The following is a 25,988-nucleotide window of genomic DNA, read 5'->3' as shown; positions in this document are numbered from 1 at the left end:
GACTTTTAAAGAGGAGGCAATTATAGTGACAGATACTGGGAGTCCGACAGTGAAGTTAATGCTTTCTAAAAGCTTAAGCAGAGCTTGCCAAGTCAGAGTCTGATTTTTGTGGTCTCCAAGGGATGCTAAATTTTCAATGCATGGAAAAATACCAATTCCCCTTTTGAAACAGTCTCTTCTCCCATATTCCCCCTGTCTCCCCTCTGGCTGGTGTCATTATTGTTGCTATGGTGAATAAATGAATGCTGCAGGATGCTGCTGGAAAAGTCAGCGCTGACGTCTTTTGCAAACAGCTAATAGGCCACCCCCGTATATTTTTATGAGTGTGGGCTCACTGGTTAATTGTGAAAGCTAATTAAAAAATCTGTAAAACCCTTTATTTTGTGAACCGTTCTTTGTAAGTCCTAGCTTATTCATTGTCAGGATTGTAGCTATAAATAAAAGATACCAACCTATATGGCAGAGGAAAAAAACAGAAAAAGATCACAGCTGCAAAGAGGCCCTGTATTGTCTGCTTCACTAAGTAATGTTTTTCAGAAAAAATTCTTTCTCGTACTAGCTGTTTTTTCTATTCAAGACAGGATTATGTAGCAATACAGAAGAGCCTCTTCTGTTTCAAGTACATGCGCAACATTTATCAAAGAACTGAATTTTGCCGGTGTTTAATCATTCCTCTTGCACTCATGTTTCCCTTACAGAAGCTTGTGATCAAGTTATTCTCAAGATGGCAGTGCTATCTTCGCTTTAAGAGATATTTATGGTGCCTTAATATGTAATGAAATTAAGTTTTGCTGCATTAGAACCAGTGTGATTGGCCAATAAATGGTTGCACTTGAACACGGGGGGAAAAAAACTGTCGTAACAGATAGCTGCTGAAATGAAACATAGATGTTATTTGCAACGATTTTAGATTAGGTTTGCCCCAGATTGACAGAGAAGTACACAAATGGTGATGTAATAAATAATACAGGTCTATTTTATTTCATCAGATCATATGCATAGTTGGTGACACACTGCGGACTATGAGGAGTATACTGGGGAAATGAGAAGGAAGAGCAGTTTAAATAGTTGATGCAATTTTCTGTAGAATCAAAACCAAATTGTTAGGAATTTCTGAGATACCTGGGGAGTTTGTGCAAACTGGTATTCTCTAGTATAAAATGAAAGAAACTTTTTATATTCACTGCAATGAAGCTATTATATGTTTTAGCATGGGACTTCTAAACATTTCATTGCAACTTTTTAATATTCTGTTAAACAAGTTAGATGAATTGAATAAACAGCTGGTCGTGGTTTAGGCCCAGGCCAACATACAGGTATATTCAGCTCATTTTTTCCTAACTGCCACATCTCTTCTGTGTTGTGTAGGGGAACAGCCAATGATGAAATGTGTAATTTTTACATTATGTACTATATGGAAGCCAAGCATGCTGTCTCATATATGACCTGCACACAGAATGCAAACCCTGAGATGTTCAGAAATATACCACAGGAGGCAAATATTCCTATTCCAGTCAAGTCTGATATGCTAAAGATGACGCATGGACATCATGAAGGTGAAAAAAATGTGTAATCCATTTTATTCAAGTCTTTTTATGCTCACTGATGTGTTTGTCTGTGTTGCTTTGATATGCTAAATTTTCATAAAAAGGAAATTCAATTCTGAATAAAATTCAAATCGCTAATTATAGACCATCACGGGATTCTGCTCTTGTTTTTGATGGAAATGTCTGCCATAGTCTTTTGTCCATTTCTTTCTATTGTCGTCTTTCAATTTCCAACGTATTTTTATAGCTACATGAGCTGTGTACCCAGAAGACTGACCTCTTTTCTAAGCCAAATATCTACTTTATATTAACAGTTTCTTAATATTTGCTTTATCTTCTATCTATTTCCTACAAAGTTGAATCATAACATTTCCATAGTTTTCTGAATCCCACTGCCTTGTTACGGAAGGAATCAAATGTTTATATTGAACACTAGTAGGCATATAAGTTGCAGCAGCAGTATTATCCAGAAGTAATCTGACTGGTATGTCTGTGTAGAAAAGTAAAACTCTTAATTTTTTATTCCAGTTGTTTTACTGCTGCACTGTTTGGTACAACTACTATAGACAGATAAAAATACCAAATGTTCATTTCAGAAGGGCTTTTTTTCCCCAGTAAGAAGATACTCAGTTCCATTCACACGCAGAGGCTAACATCATATCCTAAATCAATTTTTCAGAAACCAAGGATACTGATAAAAGTTCTTTGCTGCAGCAGGCCAAAAAAGAAGAGGAAGAGATTTTGGATCAAGGTATGTACTTGTTTATTTCTGTGTCAAGTACTTACTGATGGAAAATACTGATAAATTATATCCTGATTGTTAACAAGTTATGAAGTTTTTAATCTGTTTATCTTTAATTGATGCAATTTGCAACGTTCTGTACAGCTAATATGATTGAATGCTATATAAGAAATAATAAAAAAAAATTACCACTGATCTCTAGTGTTGTAGGTAAAATTTATTAGTTCATTTTAATCTCATTAGGTTTTCCTGTTCTTGGTTTAATTTGCTAAAGAAGGTTGTAATTTATCTGTAAGTGCAATCCTAAAGAATGGACACAAAGAAGTAATCCTATAATATGTAACTATTCTATATTCTATATGTAACTATCTGCTATTAGCTCTTTGCCTATTTCTCAGTTTGTATTACTATGTATGTATTAGGGAATAATATGTGCTTATGCTTCAGTACTGGTTGTACATGCAGTGAGTTGAGTGCAGCTAATGTTTAATACTGAATTATTTTTCACTACATTTGTATATATGTGTATATTCGCATAACTACTCATATAAAAATGTGTGCAGAATTTAATTGCAGGAAAAAATCCATGACTGAGAAAACTTCTAGAAATATGCTGAACATTATTTATGTTTCAGAAATATATTAAAATAAGACTGTAAAGTTCTTGTGGATCATATGCTATTAGATAAATATTGGTTTAATATCAAGATTTTTCTTGATACTGAGGAGAAGACGTCGTCAGATACAGTTTCATACTGTTTTCATTGAAAATTGTTGAGGTTCAAGGACTAAATAAATTAAAGATGGATTTCCTTTTGCCTTTAATGAGAGCAAAGATTAGGCCAGTGTTTAGTGTTTTTGACAGCATCTCCCAAAGGGGTTAGATTTTCTATATACTCTGCCATTTTGTAGAGTTAACTCAAATAATGAAGTTACAGTTACATGAAAACTAGCTTCTAGAGTGTAAGAGGGTCTTGACTGAAAGTACCTTAAACTACTAGAGACAATATTTACAATTCCATATCTGAAGCTTATCTTCGTCAATTCAAGATGGATTTTATTAGAAAGAAATAAAATTCTAAATTTTTTTAAGCCTATTCCAGAACAGAATGAGCTAGCTGCTTACAAATTTATGTCAAGATTTATGCTGACAAGCTGCTTCACCCTTATGTTACTAATAAGTGCATTACCATTTGATTGAGGATCTTGTTATCTATGTGTTTTATTGAATTCATTAATGTTTGAAACAAAATGTTGAAACAAAGTCTTGTTTTTAAAATCTTTTTCATTTATCTTTGAAATGTATTTCAAAGCCACATTTCTGCAATGCAGTTTTGTTTGCTGAGACCACTATATAGTGTGCATCCTCATGTAACATATTTCTGTGGAAACACACTGCATTGTTTTGTCCATTTAAAATTAGTTGGGTTAATGATGTGAAATATCAAAACACAGTGGTTGCCATGACAGAATTTTGTTTCGTGTTCTTAATTGTTAGTTTACGATAAATTCTCCCATCATTTACAGGAGCCTAACTTCAATTTTAGATTGATACAGCTCTAACTTCAGTTGAATTATGTGCGTCTAAGCAAAAAAAGTAAAAGGAAAAATAAGCTCAGGCTTGGTTTTATTTTTGTCTCCAAAGAGGGAAAGTTGGGTGGCTGTTTCAGAAAGTGTTTTTTGGTCCTATAAGCACATGAGCACCTGGTAAGATACACTGGGAAAACCGAGAGCTGAAAGTGGTCTGCTAAAATATGCCTATAAAAATTACACACAAATTGGGAGTCCGGTTTTGTCAGGCAAAGTGGTTTTATGTAATTGCGTTGCCAATTTGTCCATCTCCTCAAGTAACTTTAGTGAGTTAGCCAATATCAACCAAATTTGAATAGGGTCTTAACGACAGGAAAATTTTACTGTTTGGAGGGAGAGGGCAATGGACCCCTAAGCTGCACAGAAGCAAATACATACTTTCACTGAGGTAAAGTGAATAAATTTTTCCTTTTGTGGTCTGGCATGACATACTGTATATGATAAGCTTATCTACAAAACACAGATCCACCAAAACTCAGGCTTTGATTAGTTCTATTGCTGCTGAGCTGTTGCTCAGTAAATTCAGCCTTTGATTTGCTCTGAAGATAGTACTTCAACAATTTTTCCATAATTCTGCGTTTTATCTTGCATGGTTTTTTCTCGATGACTCATTATGTTGTAGCAACTTAATTTTCCCCTCCTTAGTTTCAGGTAACTGAAGTAAACAGTGTTACTTCACTAAAACTGAAATTGTTGTTAAATTGTTATATTGCCCTGGAGATACTTACAAATCTGGGGGTCATGGCATGGTCAAAGTGACAAATTCTGATGTGAGTAGTATTAAATCTAAGCATTTGCCTCAAAAGGGGAAAACAAAAAAGCCTGCTATGTGAAAGTATATGCCTGCTAATAATGTGTATATCACATGATTGCCTGGGCCTGGGTGTAGAAGATGGACTTCCTGCTACACGCAGGCAGTTCATTATATCAGCACCTCCAGGAGCTATCATTGCTTTTACATTAAATTTTCTGTTTCATCACCTTCACTCATCAGAAGCACATTAATAAACAATGTAAATGTATTGAAATAAGTAGTAACCATCACGAAGTGAACCACCACTCAGCATGAAGACAAAGCTAAATCCCTGTAGTGTTAAAATTAAACTGAACTTACCTTAATGAAACTGACCTCATTATATTGTTTCTGAAACAGCAGTGTCACTGTTTGGTAAAGATAAACTGTTCGTAGGAAGTTAATTATTGTAGGAAATGCAATTGATTTAGACATTTGTGCATATTGGAGAGTTTCCTGTTCCTGCTGAAGCACAAAGTCCCTAGCAAAACAAGTATTATTTATGTTTATTTTTTGTTCATCAATAGAAGTTTGATTAAATTGTATTCAATAGATACAGTAGTGAAAAAAACTGTTATCTATTCATAGCATTCACCATGTCTGCTAGATGTCTCTTCTTTACTTGTGGAAAAAAGGCCTAAATGTGTTTCATTCTGTTTGTTCAATGCTTTCCTGGCTGTAGTCTGTAGCATAATATAATATGGTTTAGGTTTGTTTTGGTATGCAAGCAGGGAAGCAGCCTTTACTATTGAGAAAGTCAGCTGCTGCTGTACGTGAAAGCTGTATGGACACAATAGCAGGAGTAGTTTCTTAATAACGAGGAAGGAATATAGAGGTGATGGTTAATCAGATGTGCACTGTTTAATTTGTTGACCTGTGGCTCATGATTTGATATCTCATTTTGTGTGCATTAGATGTAATCATAAACTTTCTTTTGAAGCAGAAAGGGCAAGTTTTTTCGCTAGTAAAGCCAATACAATTATGTTTAAATGGTTTAAAAAAAAAAATAAAGGCTGGCTTGAACTGAAAATTCACTTGGCAGCATATAAACCAAAAATTAGATTTGATTTTTTGTTTTAGAAGGGCATGAGTGTACACATGTATACATTACTTACACATAGATGGGAGAGAAAAGAGAAGAGATTTTCATCTTCTGGTATTAATGTTTACTGTGACACTTACAAAAGTACATTTTTGCTTGTGTCTGTCTTAAGGAATTTAGAAGTTAGTACTGAAAAAGTAACATATATTTTTGCCTCTGATGATGGAATCTGAAGTGAGAGTCAAAGTTGCGATTCTTTTGCTCTCAGTATTGGTCAGTTGTACTGCCAATACGGGTTGTTTTTCCCTCATCCCCCATTACTTCATGATTACCAGGAGCACAAGTTATTCCAGGAGCTCAAATGGTGAAGTCCAATACAAGTGAACTTAAGATCTTTCTTTTTGAATGTCCCAACTAGACTCATGTGAGGTCCCTTTTTCACAGCTGAGTGTTTTAACTGAAATCCCATTAAACCTCCTACATTGAAAATAATATTATGGCTTGAGTCCAGCATTCAGAAGTTAGCTTTTATAAAGTTAGGCTTTAAGTCTGCAATCACAGAATTACTGTCCTGGTGGTGAGATAGGTTAAGTCTTGTATATATGTAGCTCCTACTGATACTGACTGGAAATGTGGCTTGAATGTAAGATGTGAAATATAATGCTAAGTACCCTGTAAAATCACATTTTGAGATGTTTCTAGGTGGGCACCCAAAATGAATGGATGCTAAATGACCGTTCTGGCTGTGATCTCTAGCAAAGTAGCAGTAATTATGGACCTTGGTTTCATAGGACAGGCTGTGATAGTGAAATAATTTAGTGTAAGTAAGTGTTTCATAAACAGAGATGATGGAATACAAATGGTAAGAGAAGTCTTTCTGTTCAGTTAAAACACTTGTTCAGGAGTGCTTGGAAGGAAATTCTTTGAATGAGGTTAAATATAAATATATAGTGATGGCCCATTGATTGTATGACGAGGTTTCTTTGTAAGAAAAATTAACATCATAATCCATACAAAATGGGGGCTGAATGAAGGTTACACATAATTCTGCTATTTATTACTTGTTGGATGGCTAACCCATCTTTTAATTATTTTCAGTTGTTGTACCTTATATTTGCACGTGAGTGCACACACACACACACACACACAGATAAGTACTTTTGCACATCATATTTGTTACACTGCTGGAAATATTTTGCTCGATTGTAGCTCAGTCTGTGAGTTGAGAATCAGAAATGTCTGTTCATTGTTGCATATTTTGCTGTTTACTTGTGCATTTCTGTGAAAAGCTCATTACAGTAAAAATGTACGGAACAAGGCTTTTTGTATCTGGGACAGAAATTTCTGATTGATGTAAGTGAAAGGAGGAGGTATTGTTCCTCCTCTTTTTGCCTCATCTCTTTTGTTTCCTTCTTAAAAAAAAAAAGAAGGGAGGGTGAGATGTGAAGGGAGCCCTACAATTTCTTACAGGATAGGTGTTGAAAGGAAGAGGAAAGGAGAATTAGCATGCAGGCAGGTCCTTGATTTTTCAGGTAATGAAGTAGTGTATTTCTGAGATGGTATTACATGGCAAACCTCTGGCAGCAGAGTCAACCAATAAGACTTGATGTATTTTTGTTCCAGCACATGTAGCCATGAGTTACCTTCCTTTCTAAAATAAATTTGTCATAATTTACCTTTGCTAGTTTGTGTGTAGTTGTAAGAAAAGAGAGGAGTTGAATTTGGTAGGTGGTTAAAATTTCTTAGGTTGATGAAGAAAGGATGAGGCCTGAAACAGAAGACAAATTCACTCTCCAGTATTGATGTGGGATGCCTAGAATGAAGTGTTGAGACATTTTTCGATTAAGGCCAGACATACGAGAAAATCTTTAGATGTTTTAGGCTTGGGATGCATGTTTGGTGCTCAGAGATTGTATGAGGTCCTTTAAATAGAGTACAAAAGTAATAGAAAAGTGACTCAAACCTTGGAAGAAAATGCTACTGAAAGGTATGAAGAGCAGTATTTACAGTTAGAGAAGTATAATTAGGAAGATTCAAAATTGCAGAGGATTTGCTGCTTGTTTCAACACTGAAAGATCCTGCCCAAAGTTGTAAATAAAAGATGAGCCTTTGATTTGGTTAGAATAAGGTTATTTATAACCTTTAAAAAAGCATCTTCAGCAAGGTAAAGAAAGGAGCATCGGATCTAAGTACAAAAATTGCAATTGGTATAGGTTGCATACCTAGCAGGAAAAGAACATGACAAGCATGGGAAGAAGCCATTTTAAATTGAATGTTTCAATCTTCACTGTTTGTAACCTAGTTTATGTTCTCTGGTTCTTAAAATCATAGAGAGACTTTCCCTAGGTATTTTCTGTAATGTGAAAGACTACTTATAAATGAACAACTGCAAAAACTGCTTAGAATATCATTAACACATCTGAAGAAATGGAAAGTAGACATTGTATTAGTACAGGAAGAGTTCAAAGAAATGATGAAGTCATAGCACAAATATAAAACACGCCAAAAATATTTTTATTATTATTATTGGCAAAATGTTTTCTTTTTTTATAATTTTCATGTCTTTTTTTTTAAACTAAAGCATGATGATGCTTAAAAGAAATAAATTGAAGATAGCAGAACTACTCTTTAATAAACATAGTCTCATATATGTCATTTTGTGAGAAGAAATTTATTTACAAGTATGTACTGCATGAAATAGAAATTTGAGGTGGAATGGCGTACTGTGTGCCTGAATTACAAATGTGTGTAATATATCTGAATGAGCACAGCGAAGTCCTATGTAGTAAAACCTTTGTGTTTATTGCTAAGTCATTTAGCAGTAGCTGATAAATATATTTTATTGTAACAAAATGATTGGTGCTTGTCAGGAACTTTTTGCCGGTCCGGAAGGAAAGGAAAGAATAGGGCGATTAGGAAACTGCAACAAGCTTGGGTTTTGAGTCTCAGGTTCTGATTTGTTGATAAAGAACATGCATCTGTAACAAAATGTAATCCTCAGTGAAGATTCTTTCATCTTCTGTCATACTTTCTCTTACCTTTAACACTCTCATTCCAGTTACAAACTCGTTTAACCTAGTGATTTTATAAACTATGCTTGGACTCTCAAAACATTCGTACATTAAAACATTTTGACAATTGAAGAAAAAAAAGAAAGAATTAATTAAAAACAAAGTGCATTTACATTGCAATAGTAGTAAAAGCCCTTCTTAGGGACATGCAGACATAGAAGAAAACAGCTCATGATTTTATTCTTTAACCTTTTCTTCGATCTTTTTTTAGCTCTGTAAGCTGCTTAGAAATGCCTTGAGAGCAGATACAGTTCCTGTTCTTCAAACATGTCAGTTTGGCTATGCTATAAGGGCACATCACTTAGAGCACAGTGATGATGACCAAGACTCTCTAGAGCAGCTTAACCCTTTTCATTTCCTCATATCTATGCCTTCTTCCCCCAGCCCCTCAAATCCCTTCAAAAAGAAAATAGCCTTACTTATCAGGAGTCTTTCCAATGCTTTCATCAAAGCAACAGATTAAATCAATATGGTAGGACTCACATGAAAAATAATAGCAGACTAGAAGCCATTTTGAAAGTTGTTTTGGCCAGATACATCAAACTGTGTCCAATGTCACTTCAAATAAATAGACATTAGATTTTGTTCACTTCTGCAATGTCTTTCCATGCCTTTCTCCCCTTCTCTTCTGCCAGCAACGTTATCTTATGTATGCCTGTTAGAATGAGCTTAGTAGCTTCATCTAGGAGCCAAAGAAGGCAAAGAAAATTAAACTTTCTCCAGCTCTCTGGATTTTGATAAATGTTTATTTGGAAGGCATTTATTCATGATGGCACAGTCTTGAAGGTGATACTTGCAGCCAAATTTCCATATCTTCACCAGGAAGACGGTTCTTCAGCTGAAGTACACATTCTCTGATATGACTCTTAAACATATTACATAGACATTTAAGAAGAGGCGAAGTCATAGTTGGAGTCCATATTATTTGGGCCCTGATTTCAGCACTTCTGAAAAGGCAAAGCACTGACTATTTTTGCCAGATGAACATGCTAAACAGAAGTACATGCTGGTAAGACAGAGACATGCAGTCTCAGAATGCACTCCATTTTGTTCAGAGATAATTAGGAAACCAAAAGTCAACTATGAAAACGTGTCTCTTAATACAATCATAATAGGACTGAGACCTGAATTTGGAAGGACCAACATACTGGCTCCATGTCAGATCAGACATGCTCAAGAAGAGGAGACTTTGAATACAAGCATTCACACCAACTGAGCTGCAGGAACACACAGATAAACTTTGCAGTACCAGTCCCCTGTCAACACAGAGGACTGCTTGCTAGATTTTTGCTTTTAATCCCTCAGTTCTGGTTATTTCCTGGTAAGACATCATTTTGTCAGAAGGCTGCAGTGGTGGCCTTGTGTTTGAAATCCTCTTCAGTCTGATTCCTAACAAAAGTCTAGAACGCCAGTGGCAGACTGGAGAGCCTATCTGAACTGTCTCAGTGAAACTGTACAGGCATGATGACACAAATACATATTCTGGAGATGAGAATTCTCAGACATCACCAGGGTGTTCTTGCCTTTTTTCTAAAATGCAGCAAAATGAGTTTTCACATATGTATCTTAACAGCTTCACATTCGAGCTCTCTGGACAGGCTTACTATGGCTGAACTTCCCATCCATCTTATAGCTTGATCCTGCAGCACCATGGCTAGATACTTCAGCCAGACTGGAAATCGGCACCTCCAATCGCATAATGGTGTGCTGTGGATGGACCATGGACAGCGACTGCTCGCTGCAAGTTGGGGAAATCGTGCTCTAGTGCTGAAAAAAAAGGGTTGTTTTTAGTCATGGACAGTTCAACGCTATTGGGATTCTACCTCGACCTTGGTGGTCAACATACTAAACTGTTTTATTAACCTTAAACTAGTCTGGTCTTTTATTGAGATCAGGTAAGGTTCAGCTCATGGTTTGCAGTGAAGTCGCCAATGTTATGATTTTATTTGTTTGTATGACTGTTTTCCAAAACACTGTTCTGTAAAAGAATTTTCCTAGTGTAGAACCACCACAGTAATTAAGTTTAAACTTACTGGAATATGTTTGTGCATTGTTTCATTCTGGAGATGTTGGTCTTGACAGCTATTGCTTCCTCCAGAATAGAATAAACTGTAGGTATTTGTAGCCAATCATCTTTTACTGTATTACATAGAGGGAAGTGTCCTGAGGGCTTACACATAAGAATTGGATGTAAGTGTCCTCTATGAAACTAACCTAATCAGTCAGCTTCCCTGAGACTGCACTGCTAGACTTCAGTTATTTCAACAAGAGCAAGTTGTTCATTCACCAGTGTCTTCTTCTAGTCATACCCAGGCATTCTAAAGGCCAGGCTGTCTCATCTCAAACAAGACCAAACAAATAACATGGTGCATCTTGCTGGTGTTCCTTTCCCACTGAGTATCTTCAGGCAAGCAACATCCTTCAGCTGTTCCAGCTAGTACAAGACAGGTGTAAAGCAGCAACAAGAGATTGTGCTTTGATGTTTGCTGGATATTGCTTTGCAGAGAGCAACTGTTAATCAGAAACAACACAAGTCTGCTCTTTGTTAGTTATCTATAGTGAATTCTGAACTACTTCTTAAAAATACGCCGCTTACAAATTTATTGGAATCCGCCTGGGAATCACAAACAAAGCTGAGAAAAGTTGGTCCCAAATAATATGTGACCTCCATTCAATGTGTGGAGTTTAGGGAACAGTTGCATACATTGAGTAATCAGGAAATTTCAATTCTTCCCTTTCACATCTGCACACATCTTTTCTGCTTTGTAAATACTCTGAGTTGTGTCAAGATGCCAAGTAATTGACAGAAGATTTCAGCCTACTGTTTGTGCCAAACATATGGAGATGTTGGGCAGATATGTAGGCTTCATGGATGTCTTTTGAACATAAGGTGTAGAGATTTCATATCCATTGTCTCAAACACATTTCCTTAAGGTAGAGATCACAGTTTCAGAGCAGCTACACTTCAGACCACCTTCATACTCTGAGGCACACCCTTTTTCGTACATTCAGACAGTTCCTAAATATTCTTAACTGTTGTGTTTACAACACCCCTGCTTAATGAAAGCACTAATAGGACAAGCTCAACTTGGAAGACATCTCATCTATAGCCACTGATAGCGACATACTCAAACCACCTTACTCTGTACTCCACTGTTTTGAAGGTTCCTCATATATCTTACGATCATAGGCTCAGTGCTAGGAGAAAACCAAAACTGATCAACCTGCTTGGAGTTGAGTCCTTGATTAAGAGCTCCCATAAAGACCACTGGAATTTTCTATGAAAGCACCTTGTCCTAAAAATTGTTCCCTGGGCTTTTGTTGTTTTTAAGTTGGATTCCCCTGCTCTCTTTTCTTCTTGTCCTCCACTGAGTCCTATCTCTTAGGAGTTTCTTTTGTAGTGAGAGAAGCTAATTTCAGACAGGTAAACTGAAGCACTTGTTTGTTTGTTTGTTTAAATCAACAAGCAATATCTATTTTAGAGGCTGAGTTAATTATTCTGTGGCAACCATTGCACAACAGAGGTAGAATGCAATGTCTTTGGCTGAAGCAGGAAGCTGGCAAACTTCTTTGTTCAAATAGAATGAGCACATGAGTTGTGAGTTAGGGATCTGAAACCTTTAATACAAACTGTAGCATGTTGTTCTTTTTGTGACCAAGAATTACATGTAAATTGATACAGAACTAGGAAAGAGTGAACTGGGCGAAGATCACTAAAGTTGCTTTAAAAAGGTCTGCAGTTTAAAATAGCACCAGGCTTGCTGGTTTAGGGAGGCTTTTCACAGTTACATTAGGCAGAACGCTCCTTTTACCGTTCAGACCTCTCCATTGGAAATGATTGCATATAGAGAAGTCAGTGGGCTTTGCTCATCTATGGGTCTCCAGCCATGGATAAAACCAAAACATTTGTACATATCAACTTTGTTTAATTTTTAAAATGGTGCAAAAATGTAGTTAAGGCCAACGGAGAATATTTTAATACTGAATGTTTCCTAAGTAAAGGAAATTCCAGATGTGTTTCTGCATCAGCACCAATTCTTGGATGCTTTAAGTAGAGACTACTGAACCTGATTAATGTAATTATAAACCTTTCTCAGAATAAATATGGTTTGTATCCAAAACTTCTGTTATATCATACTCTTTGAATATTTGGATTTGTTCCAAATCAGTAGTTGGACTAGGTGAATGACAGTATTAGGATTATGAAGCATTCTAGCTTCACAATTGTATTTGAAGCAAATAATTCATATTTGTTATATAGCTTAACAATTTTGTTTCTTATCTAATTTGCTTTGTTCATTTTATTGAAATTGGCCCTGTTACTTCGGTAATTATTTTCTGACAGAAGATTTCATCTGGGATATTTCATTTCCAAGGGCAAGGAATGAAATCCTACTCAAAATCATTGAACTAGTTTATAAACATGACACATCCTTTTAGGGTCTTTTCCAAAAGACTTAATTTCCTCTGTCCCAGGCTGCAAGTGATGGTTTCTGGTTCTGGATAGGGTTTTTTGGTGAAAGCTTCATTAGTTATAGTTCTGCTTCTCTAAAAAATGTCTTACATAGCCTGTCATAAAATAATACAAATTCTTAATTATGAGTGATTTGTACATAAAATGAAATAGAAGTATACCTACTTGCATTAAATCTTAAAGCATATTGGATGTCTCTTTCCATTCAAATGATGCAGTTGTATTTAACAGATCTGATAATAGTTTCAGGCAGCCAAGATATTTGGTTAATAAATTCCAACAAGCGGGGTACCTGCTAGTTAGCAGAGAGTCCCAGGAGAGGGATATACTTGTCATCATGTCATCACTTTATTTAATCCTGCAAAAAGAATTGAACATTGACTTCATCAAAGCCTGTTTGGGTGGTTTGAATATTTTGTGAAAAAAGTTGCAGTTCTGGAATTTGCATACCTAATTTTCGGCTGATTGCTTTGAGCTATTGTTCTGGAATTTACTGAAATGTGTGTTGGTGTCTAAGAAAGTTATAGTGATAACTGCATTGCTAGCAAGCAGCTTGAGAAAATACTGTTCCCTGCATTGCTAGATGATGTTATGATTAAGAGGTGTTACTATTTGGAAGAAGAGGAGGGACAGAACCCAGACCGAATTAATAAATGAAAATTTAGTGGATCACTCTGTTTTACTAGTTTGAAACAGAAACAAGTTTACTAGACTTGTTTTTATAGTATGTTCTATGGAATCTGTTTGCAAAAGTTTGTTTTCTTACAGCCTAAGCTTCTTATGCGATGACAGATTTCAAAGAAATATGTTGTGAAATGCATCATGACTGTCTAGTATTGTCTTTATAAGTGAACAAATTGATAAAACTATAGAATTTTTACCTCTTTGTTTTATAAAAATAGAATAAGTCTGCAGCAGCCTGGCAAATCCAGGTAATTCCATCATAAATATTCTTTTACTGAAATTTGCACGCTTTTTTCTTCTTTTTTTTTTTTCTTGTTCCCAAGAACATCTGTGCAGAGGTGATGATTTTTTGATGCCAGAGTGTCAGGTAAAAGTGGACATTTATATGTAAATTAAAGTTGAACAGATTTGTAAATTAAAGTTTGAACAGATTAAATTTGAACAGATTATGACTTTTCATACCAGAGACTTGGCTCATTCAATTCCCGAGGCTGAAACAGTTCCCTCTTATACTACTTTTGACAATGACTGTTTGAATACCTTTATTACATTATACTTTGCTGAAGCTTTCTAAAACTACACGATGTCTTATAATTGTTTTTTCCCTCCTTTCCTCTTATCTTTTCTCTTTTCTGTACAGGTGATTTCTATTCACTCCTTTCCAAGCTGCTAGGAGAAAGGGAAGATGTTGTGCATGTGCATAAGCATAACCCTACAGAAAAGGCAGAATCAGAGCTTGTAGCTGAGATTGCTAATGTAGTCCAAAAGAAGGATCTTGCCAGAGAGATCACAAATCATGATGAGAGGGACAATACTATTCTTGTCAGAGACAGAATTCACAAATTTCACAGACTAGAGTCTACCTTGAGGCCACCAGAGAACAGACATTTCTCTTTACAACAGCCTAAACATGGTGAGGGAAGCTGGGAAAAAGAACATACAGGAGGTGGGTTAGGGGTTAATTTTATACAATGAAATGCACTGTAAGAGCTGTGATCCACATTAGCAAAATCTGAAGGGAATATCAATTGATGCTTGGAAGTATTTTACATGACAGTTTTCCTAATCATGGAAATGTTCTGCCTCTATTTTAGAGGTATTTCAGTGGGGTTCTTTCCCCCTCCATGTGTGAAGAAAGAATGTATATCAATGGCACAATACTAGTACTTTTTGGAACACAGAGTATTTTTTCTACTCTCAAGACTATTACTTAATGATTTGATATCAATTATGCTAAAACAAGGTAAACACAGGATATAGTAGTCATGGGACGTGAAAAATTTTCTTAATACAAGTAACTACTATAAAATCGTCACTGGGATAATCGATGCATTTCATGAGTCTTCTGATTACCTTGGTTTGTCAGATACAGGATTTTATAAAATTTATTGCTGTAATTCTATCAAACATTTTTTCTCTCATTCAGAAAGAGTGGTAGTTAATCCTGAAATATTCCTGAGAAGTAAAATTTTCTGCATATTTATTTCAAGTTGGGCTTGGCTATCCAAATATTCTTGGACAGGCTGTTTTATTATACTAGGATTATAATTCATTCCCTTCAGGTTTCTATGACAGCAGAAACCATGGAAGTATTGTGTTTGTTTTACTTGCATTTTGGTCTCTGTGATATTGATTGTGCTTAGTCTTACTTGCTAATGTGGAAAGCCAGATAACGCAGCATGTGACAAGTATCTCATAAAAGAAACTGGTATGTATGCATGAAAGTCATCTGTACGCGTAAGCTGTAGCAGCCCATGCTTGCTTTTATGTTGCAACCAGCCAGCTTGATGTTTCCCAGTACTATTGTACACAAATATACATCATGCATCATCCATTTGATTTTTATTTCAGTTCAAAATGTTAACATGTATTGTCTCCGCTTATGTGAGATTCTGTTATAGTATTCAAATTCAGCAAAATTCTGGATTTGTGTTTAACAGAAAACCAAAGATGAGGACTTTCCAATGTTATGTTACACTAGTCAGTTCAATGAGAGCCTGTCAAGTTATTGGCATGGGGCAAAAAACAGGTGGGATGTTACCATATGCCTGACATAAGTGTAAATCATAAATAGGTTCATAGGTGACACTGGAATTAAATCCTTGGAAGAGTAATGTGCGTAGCATTTCTGCAAAACCAGTTTATTCAGATCAGATTAATAGCATGTGGTGTGTAGAGGGGAAAAAAGACATTTCCTTTCGGTTTTAACTGATCCAGAGGAGGGAGTGTCAGTGAACTGAATAAATGGATTAGTTGGCACACCATTATGGCATGAATTCTAACTACAGAAAGCATTTGCTTGGCTACTTTAGTAGCTATGTATTCATCTTGGAGGAATTTGTTGGTAGAGGACTAATTAATAAATGGACTTTCAAATGATGCAATTTTGAGTTGCAGCAAAAAGGAAAACTGAAATGATCTTAATTAGCATTGATTTTTTTTTTTTAATGTTTGTGATAACTGCTAACTACAGAAATTCTGAACTCCAGAAGCTGTCAGCGCCATCTTTTGGCAAAAGAACTTTTATAGCAATAAAATCTTTAAGCTCATGTTTAGTTTCTGTTTTGGGAAGTATTTACATATTAGAAGAACAAGACTTTCCATAACAGAATTTTCCTCTTCAGGGGAAGAAGTGGAACATAAAGTGTTTTAACTGGTCTTGATTTAATAAAAAAATTTGCACCCTTCATAAAATTCTTTACTATATTGAATTTAAAAAAATCTCAGTATTTCTTAGGACAAGACTCTGGTTGCTGTTAAATTAATTTCATTTAACTGTTTAAAAATTACAGGCATTAAAATAGTTTAATATTTTTAGTCTTGCAAATATTCCAATTTTAAACATGTAACTGGCCTGAAATAGCAAGTGACCAATATGTTAAGTAAGGTTGTTATAAGTGTTATGTTTATAACTTCATACTACTGCTCTTCCTGCACAGTTGTTATCTTGTTACCCCGAGACTGATCGCTAATCGGGTTGTTCAACGTCAGTGCAACCAGTATAATTATGCCTCCTAATTAAGGCAAACAGTGTAATTTTCCAATTTTTAAAACTCCTTTGTGCAGTGCTTACTTATACTTGTCAAGATTTAAATGGCTACTCTGATGGCAGGGAGTAAATGCAACATGACTGAAATTTGTAATGTTAAAAGCGAGCAGGAGCTTCCAGGGATTTCTGGACAGTAAATTGCAATTTTGCCGATAAATAAGGCTTTATTCTTTCACTTGTAGAGACATTAGAGGCTGATATGCATGTTCTAAATCTATGTAATTATTTATAGTTTTATTGATGAAAGGAATTACTCTAAATTACAAGGTAGAAGATCTGGTACTTTGTTTAGAAATCTCATTTACAACAAAACTGGTGATTATATTTTTTTTTTTAAAGTAATTGTAAACTATTTTAATAGGGAAAAGTAATTTTCTTTGGAAATTGTTCCATGGACCACTTAGTTTTGTAGGGAATTAATAATCAGTCTTAGATAAATAGATAAGTCTAAATTTAGTAAGTAAGTTTTTGTAAAAAGCTAGTTGCCTTAAGATAAACCTGTGTTAAAGGACTTTCAGTATGAGACTTGCAAAGGGAAAAGAAAAGATAACAATAAAAAAACAATTTTGGAAAAGTGAGAAAATCTAAAGGTTGTGTAGAGGCTGGAGTTCTTGTCATTAGACTGTATTTCACTGTACATTCATTTTATTGTTTTGATCTATCCAAAATCTTTTAGTCCTTTAAATGTAAGTATAAACATTTTGTATTTTATACTACATGCCTTTTGAGAGACTGAATTTTACAGAGGCCAAGATTTAGTTAATTTTTCTAGCTTTTGTGGAAAAAGCTCAGAGGCCAAGGGGCACTGTAACATTAAACGTACATAAGTTTTCTGCAAGTTAACTTAGACTGATAGGGGATGAGCAAGTGAGGAGGCAGACATGGGATTTCCATCCTTTTATTCCTTTCAAAATTTTAATGTCCATGAATATACCTGGTCCTGCACCTGCTGTGATCAACTGAATGGTACAGAAGTATGAATATGTGTAATTTTTTTCTTACCGGCTTTTCTTTTAGCTTCGAAGTTTTGTTCAGCTAAAATTGCTAGAGTAGAATTTCTTGTTTTCGAAGTTTCTGATTACTGTCTTGCATTCACTGCAGCTGCTGATTGCCTTAGGTTTGTCTTAGGTTTGTGTTAGCCTAAAGAGTTTCTCTGTCACCTACTCTAGCTATGGTATCTAAAACTACAAAGGTAAAATATCTCCTAGTCTGTGGTAGGTTTTCAGCACTGGTTTTATCTTTCCCCTGTGTAGATTGTAGAAAATGGTTTTCCCTGCACCCCATCCTTGCTGTTACTGCTCAGACTACATCACTTCGAAGTTAAATGGAAGGGGCGGGGGGTGTGCTTATCAGAACAGCTGGGTTACACAGGTGACCTGAAGATTTTGGACATTGTTTCCCTTTTCATTTTTCCTTTCATTAGAAAAACTTCCAACTGAACCCTCTCACACTCCTTGGGTGCTGTGTGTTAAGGTCTGTGATCTGCCTTGTTTCAAAGCACTGATGCCCTGGCACTTTGTGAATGGGGATATGTGTTTCACCTGCCTAGATCGGCATTTAGGATCACAGCAAAACACACAAACTTTGGGTGAACTGAAAGTTGCAAAGTACAGCATGATGCTGTCAAACACATTGAATAGTAGTGAAAAAGCTCCAGTTTCATGTAACTGCAAAGAAATTGCTTTCTGTTCACCTTCAGTTTGGCTATACATACCAAGTCTGCACATTAGAAATGCTTGAATTACGCTGAACAATTTCTGAAAGGGAGGAGTGATGGATTTCCTAACATGTAGAAGGCATTTTAGGATTTGGTTGGGCTTTTTTTCTTTTATCAGAATTAGTGACATTTATCTTGCCATTACATTTTTTATTTTGGGGAATATTGTTAAATTATCTCTTAATACTGCCAGAGCAACCCAGACCAGCCTCTTCCAAATAGCATTTAAGCAGTCTATTTGTGAGAAGTTAATCCTTGTAGCCAACACTCTGCAACTTTTTCAAATTTTGGACTGTTCATGCCTTTAATCATTTTAAGTCTATTTTTACATAAAACAGAGATTGAAGTAAACATCTTTTTATATTTTTAATTTTAATCTTTAAGTTGAAACTAAATTTGTCTCCCTTAATTGAGGAGTTTTATGATTTAAGACAAACACAAGAAGTATCCAACTTTTTAGTAGTGGCTCACTTGCCAGATGCTGTGCTGTTGATTTAGTGTAAAAATCAGATTTGTGTTATTCAAAAACTATTCAGTATTTATTCTTAAAAACAGTGTGTTATGGCATAAATAATGACAGATATTCTACCATTCTTCATCTCTTTCATCAGATTTAGACATCTATTTCCTGTTCATGCCTATAATATTTAGATTAGGATATGAATACTATCCAGAACTAATGCATATGTTGGCTGTAAGAAATGTCATAGGCAAACTTCACAGAATTACTGTTTTATTTGCTTCTCATTGCTGTTTTTCTTCCTTCCCTGTATTTTTTTTCTTAGTGTTAAAAGCTTTTTTGAAAAAAAGTCATGAATCAGCCACTTCTGATATGTAGTTGGTTTAGTGATTCATAGTCCTTGTTACGCATTTTTTAATAAAACACTGACAGGTTAATATTTAAATCTGCCTGCTGATTTTGGATAGTAGTTGTATATTTCTGTAATCTTTCAATGTAGAAAGTATTCACCGAGCTCCTAAAAATTCCAGAGTCTGTGTACCTGTATCATTATAAGATGGAGAAAAGAAGGGAGTCAAAAGCAGTTTTGAAGTTTCTGTCATCCTATATATAGCAGGATGCCAGTGCTTGTGCATGCTTTACTATAATAAAACTATGTTTGGAATTAAATTGCAATGCATTAGTGGAAATACTGCATGTAAGAAAATGTCCATATAATTCCCAACAGTCTGTACCAAATGCCAGTTAACCATGTTTTTTCATAGATATGCTACATGAATGTCTGTCTTTTGTTTATTTGTTTCTTTGGTCAGATTTCCATATAGAAGAGGCTGTGGAGTGGCCTGGGTTAGACCTCAAACTAGGCCAAGTTTCTGGGTTGGCTCTGGACCCTGAAAATAACCTAGTTATCTTCCACAGAGGTGATCACGTTTGGGATGAAAAGTAAGTAGATACTCTGCCGAATGGCATGTTAGAAGGTCAAATTGGTGTGTGCTGTTTGTATATCTTCTCAAGAAAAGACAAGACAGATTGCAGTTCTTTTTCCATTTAAAATTCAGTTCTTTGGCTAAAAGTGCCTTTGGGAGATTCAGAATGGATGTGGTGACTGACAGTTCAAGATGACGGGGTTACTAAGTCTTTAGACAGTAAGAATGTGTCTCCAGAGAAAAAGAGCATAGTACATTAGGTCCTTAAACTGTATGACCATGTTAGTATGATATTCACTGACATTAATGATCCCTGCTTCTCCATGTTTTTTAGCAGGACTAATTAGCCTGGGAGAATGATGTTTTAGTGTGGTATACTACTGTTAGCACTTGGGTTTAAGACATGCAAAGCTAGCTCCAGTGTATCTTCATTCTTTTTTTGTGTTTATGTCCACTGAACAAAACTGGATTGTTACAAGGCACTCTCTCAAAGCAGGGTTTGTTCTACTCCTTTGATAAAATTTACTACATTTAGTGTCACTCAAAACAAAAAAAAAAGTCCAAACTTTATAATGGCCATTTTTCTAGTGTTTGTAAAGTAATACACTCAAAGGTATATTATTTTAAGAACAGAACATTCCAAATAAAGTATAGCGTCCTTATTTGTACGGTGTCCTTATGTGTTTGAGCTTTAAAATAGTATGTCTAACTGTTTAGATGGACGCTTCGGAAAAAATTCCATGAAATTGTAACAGAACATTGGGAGGAAATAGTATTAGCCTGTGACAGAATATTATGTAGTACCCTTTTTAAATGTGCTTTTTTTGTGTTCTTTCTAAGCATCTGTTCTCCATGTGTATAACTGTAAGGCTAAACAGTAGGGTTTTTTCCAACTGCCGATGAATTCATTTTAAGATAACATAGTTTCTGAAAATTAGAGGGGGCAGCTTTCTCAACCTTATAATAACAAATTATGTTTATAATACTATTTTATGAAGGAAACTAAGTTCTTTGGGTTTTTAGCTAAATAACATAATGCAGCAGATGAGGCAATCATTTATGTCTCGTGCATTATATCAGTGATCTCTCCAGCTCAAGTGTATATAAATATAGACTATAAAATTTGAAAGGATGATGCATGCTGCAATTTGTATTACTCAAGCTTCAAGTAAAAGCTGATACTGTTTTTTTTCATCCTCCTACACATGAACGTAAGTGCTGTTCTTTGTGTCATTGAAGAAAGAATTGAAAAAATATTTGAAAATAGGCTGGCAGTTGTATTTATTTCTTACTTCTGAAACGTGTATTTTTGAGTGTCTGGCAACTGAGGTGTACCCACAACCCAGAGCACAAAATTGGAGTTTGAGACCAAGCAGTATTTGGAGAGGCTACAGATTTTAAACAAAATAAAAAACCATTAACATTCCCTAAAATAGCAACTGAGCATAATGAATCAACCATGTTGAGAGACAGATTGAACTTCAGCTTTCTTATGGTGTGGGTGCAGAAGAAGATTGGAGCTGTGGTCTGGAGTCTGGAAATCCACGTACCTACCAGCTGTGCCGGGTAACACTACAGGTTCACTTAACTCGGCCGTGTCCTTGACAGCAGCCATTGTTCATATTCTGAGTATTCTAGCCTGTGATTATCAGACTTCCCAGAAAAATGCTTTATTATCTTATATTTAGTGTCAGTAGTGTTAATCTGTACATCAGTCCTGTGTGGGAGCTTGCCATATTTGCCATCATTTGGGGACTGAAGTTGGAACAAAGTGAAACTTTGCCTGGCCTTGTAAATATGATCAGAAGCGTTCAGTCCCAGATGTGTAACCAAGATGTAAGATGAGCTGCTGTTAACTGAAGCTGGCTATCGGCCTTCTGTAAAGATAACTACACATGAAATCCTAATTCATTTCGGAGAGGTTTTGTTCACAAGGTGGTTTTTTTTTTCTTCTTGTGCAGCACAGTTAATCAATATGTAGGAAAGCTAGTGTTGTCAGGAACACTTAAATCAGATAGGCTAAAACTTCTGTAGGCCTGTTTATATAGAGTATTGTGAATGTAAAACGTTGTATTTGGAAAACATGCCTGTGGTTAAGCTGTTGTTCCATATCTTTTGGCACAGAAAAGAGGCACACAGACGTGTGCTCAGCCAGTCAGCCTTCCCTTTTTATCTTTGGGCATGTCATGGGCATATGAAATAGTCTGGGGACTCTTTCATGGGTTGTGCTGAAAAGGAGGGAGTATATGTGTTCTCAATTTTCAATAAAAAGGAATAAAAAATCAGTATTTGAAAGGGGTTTATCATGATTATTGTATGGGGGAGTGTGCTGGTTTTGGCTGGGATAGAGTTAATTTTCTTCATAGTAGCTAGTATGGGACTATGTTTTGGATTTGTGCTGAAAACAGTGTTGATAATACAGGGATGTTTTAGTTATTGCTGAGCAGTGCTGACGCAGAGTCAAGGCTTTTTCTGCTTCTCACCCCACCCCACCAGCGAGTAGGCTGGGGGTGCACAAGAAGTTGGGAGGGGACACAGCTGGGACAGCTGACCCCAACTAACCAAAGGGATATTCCATACCATATGACATCATGCTCAGCATATAAAGCTGGGGGAAGAAGAAGGAAGGGGGGGACGTTCAAAGTGATGGCATTTGTCTTCCCAAGTAACCGTTATGTGTGATGGAGCCCTGCTTTCCTGGAGATGGCTGAACACCTGCCTGCTGATGGGAAGCAGTGAATGAATTCCTTGTTTTGCTTTGCTTGTGTGCACAGCTTTTGCTTTACCTGTTAGACTGTCTTTATCTCAACCCATGAGTTTTCTCACTTTTACTCTTTCTGATTCTCTCCCCCATCCCACCGGGGAGGGGGATTGCACGAGCGGCTGTGTGGTGCTTAGTTGCCGACTGGGGTTAAACCATGACAGGGAGGGATAAGAAGTTATCAGACTTTTAAGTTAAAGTTTATCATTAGCTGCAAATACGCAGTTAATTGAGTATAATATTCCTTACCAAATCATAAACGTGATGAACCAGTCAAGCCTGAAAGCCCAGAATTTATTTTCTCTGTTTCAATGCTGCACCAGCATAGTATAGAAACAAATTAAACAAAAATTATCTGTGCTGTTAGGCAATGCACAGATGTTTCCCATGCATTATTAATATATGCCATAAAAGCTGGATCCTCGTTCAACTAAATATAGCTGGATGAATGGTCTGTGCTGTTTTATAAGGCAACTTCAGTCTGCTTTAGAACGCAAAAGCAGTTATGCAATGACAAGCCCTATAATGCAGTAGCAGCTTTTCAGTGGCTGTAGCATTCCTTCTGTGCATGATTTAAAAAAAAAAAAAAAAAATCCTTTTAAATAAGTCAGGTTCTTCTACCACATCATCTCCTCAGTTTCAGAACAGTCTTTGCTATATGCAGCATGTGCTGTTCAGAATGAAGAAAATTAGAACTATTCAGCTGGCCAAGCAATGAATCAGTTGGAAGTTATTTTACGTTTTGTGATGAAAAAATATATACCATTCATGCAGTTTATAAAACACATAATAAAGAAGATAAACTGCATTCTTGTTACTGCATTCTTAACAACCTAGGCAGGTTAATTTAGGCTGAGCACAGTACCACAATGGTGTTGGATATTGACCAAGAATAGAGCTCAGGGTTGTACCTTTAGGGGTTATGAGATCAGGTGGTCTGTCTAAATTTAATATGTAGCCCACCAGAAGCACGTTAGATTTAGCAATAAATTGTTGGTATTAGTGTGAAGTGGCCAGCTGAGAAGTAGAAAAATAGCTGTGGAATTACATTGAGGTTTGAAATTAGAAGTAGTGACATATGCAGCGTATTTTAGTTGTCCTTCGATATCAAACTGCAGAACCTATTAGAAAACCATGCTGCAGAGCAATATGACATATAATAGTAAGGTGTTTTTTTGTTTGGTTGGTTTTGGTCTTGCTTCTTTTAAGCTAGCAGTAGTCAGCATCGTTTGTGTCCTCATTTATCAGTTGAAACAAAGGAACCTGGAACATTGGTCTCAAACGCTGTGAAGGAAAGAGTGACTGTGATTCTGTAGCATGCCAGTCTTCCTCCTAGAAGAGGAAATTTGACAGGGAGAAGATGCATGGAAGATCACTCCCATAAACTCATTTCAAAGTTCACTAGGCTTCCTTTGCATAAAATATCATACAATCTCTTACTTACACTGAAAGCACTCAGTTCCCAGAAGAGCTGGGTAGTTGTTAGCAGGGAATACTTAGAAGTCTGGACAGCACTGTTACTAAGAACCAAAATCATAATAAGGAAAGCCAATCTTTTTTTAAAGTTGTCTAGATAGTCAGTTCTCCAGAGTTACAGTCTTGTTTTCGGTGGGTTTTTTTGTACAATACCTACCATCACTAACGTTCTCTTCTGTGATTAGTTGTGCTGATTAATAATAACATTAATAATAACATTATTTCAGTCTGTCCTGTATTGGTTCTCCAGTTGTGGTCATCCATACCTAGAGCAAGTCCTTATGAGTATTAGACTCCTTTTTAAGTAAAACTGTTTAAAACCAAGAGAACTTGTCACGGAAGATTACTGTCAGTCATGGTAAAGAATAAAACAACACCTGCTGAACCATGGTCAAACCAGCAGATAAATATCAGTAGGCCATTGTGTGCCAGTACCGTTTACCCTATGTCTCTCTATAGAATCATGGCAGAGTGTTTAGGAGGGCTCAGTAGAGAGTTTTAGTAAGTATCACCTTGTGCTTAATCATTCATAGTGAAAAGGATTTACTTATTTCTATCAGAAATTAAATAAAGTCACAGATAGTTACCATATGTAATGGCAATATCTAAATATTATTTTTTAATCATAGCCTATGCAGAAACTTGAACACATCCTGTCAATAGATTTTTCTGGTTATATATGAAGCCAGTATTGCTTTTCCACATTGAATATTCTAGATATATAAATATTTAATGTTACGGAGAGGTGAGGCTGCTAGGACTGTACAATATAATGTTTTAATAGCTTTATTCATAGCCTTCTCTATGACTACAAAGTATATTCTTGTTTACCAACTTGCATCAATCATAGCTGGATTTCTCTTAGGATTAACAAATGGATTTAAAAATACAAGGTGGGAGCGTGGAGTATGTCTCATTCACACATTTTTCATCCACAGTCAAATACCATTTTCAAACATTTAGACTTAAATTTTGTTGAAAAAATTTTACACTCTGATTACCTTCACTAAATGCTGAATGTATATTTCAACAGGTTAGAGTAATAGCCAGCTTCTCAGTAGGGGTACAGACAACTATATTTTTTATCCTTTGTTAAGCATATGATAATTTTATGCCTAGTAAATGTCTTCTGGAAAGTTAATCCCAGTTCTTAATGTCTGAAATAGTGCCATGTTTAAATGTTGTGTATCAATATATTCTACATACTCTGAAAATTGAGTGTAGAGTTGTGGGGGTAGGAGAAATACACATCATGTCCTGTAGTCTCCTGCAAGCACACTCTGAAAAGGATAAGAACCTTAAGACCTGAATCTTACAGTAGTAAGCTCTAGCAAAATATTGAATTGTGTTTGAAAAAAAGAAAAAACCAAAATACACGCAAACACGCACACACTGCCTTAGACAGTACAAAGTATACCTGTTTTTACTTGCAATTATGCCCTGGTGATTAGCTATATTTTTACTTAGGCTATGTTGTTTGATTTCCCATTTCTGATTTGCCACAGCAAAGAAGAGAAAAAAAAGGAAGAGGTTTTTTGCTTGCTTGCTTTAGGTTTATCTTAATTGTTGCTGTGTTGATTTGGTGCTCCTTTAGTTTGGAAGTCATAACCTCAGTAGGAAATGCAGATATCCAACACTAACTCTTATGATCATACA

At 35.8% G+C, this 25,988-nt stretch overlaps 1 protein-coding gene across 1 annotated transcript in view; it reads left to right on the top strand.

The window, feature by feature from the left end:
- Positions 1-25,988, top strand: part of PAM (peptidylglycine alpha-amidating monooxygenase) — a 150,511-nt gene that overhangs the window by 111,084 nt on the left and 13,439 nt on the right. The window contains 3 exon segments of the mRNA XM_050912673.1: positions 1,369-1,556; positions 2,227-2,298; positions 19,982-20,111. Of these exon segments, the coding sequence (XP_050768630.1) occupies positions 1,369-1,556; positions 2,227-2,298; positions 19,982-20,111 (390 nt within the window).

This window comes from Gymnogyps californianus, chromosome Z (genome assembly GCF_018139145.2).
Source record: "Gymnogyps californianus isolate 813 chromosome Z, ASM1813914v2, whole genome shotgun sequence".
Taxonomy (NCBI): Eukaryota; Metazoa; Chordata; class Aves; order Accipitriformes; family Cathartidae; genus Gymnogyps; species Gymnogyps californianus.
This window is presented reverse-complemented; position numbering and strand designations above follow the sequence as displayed.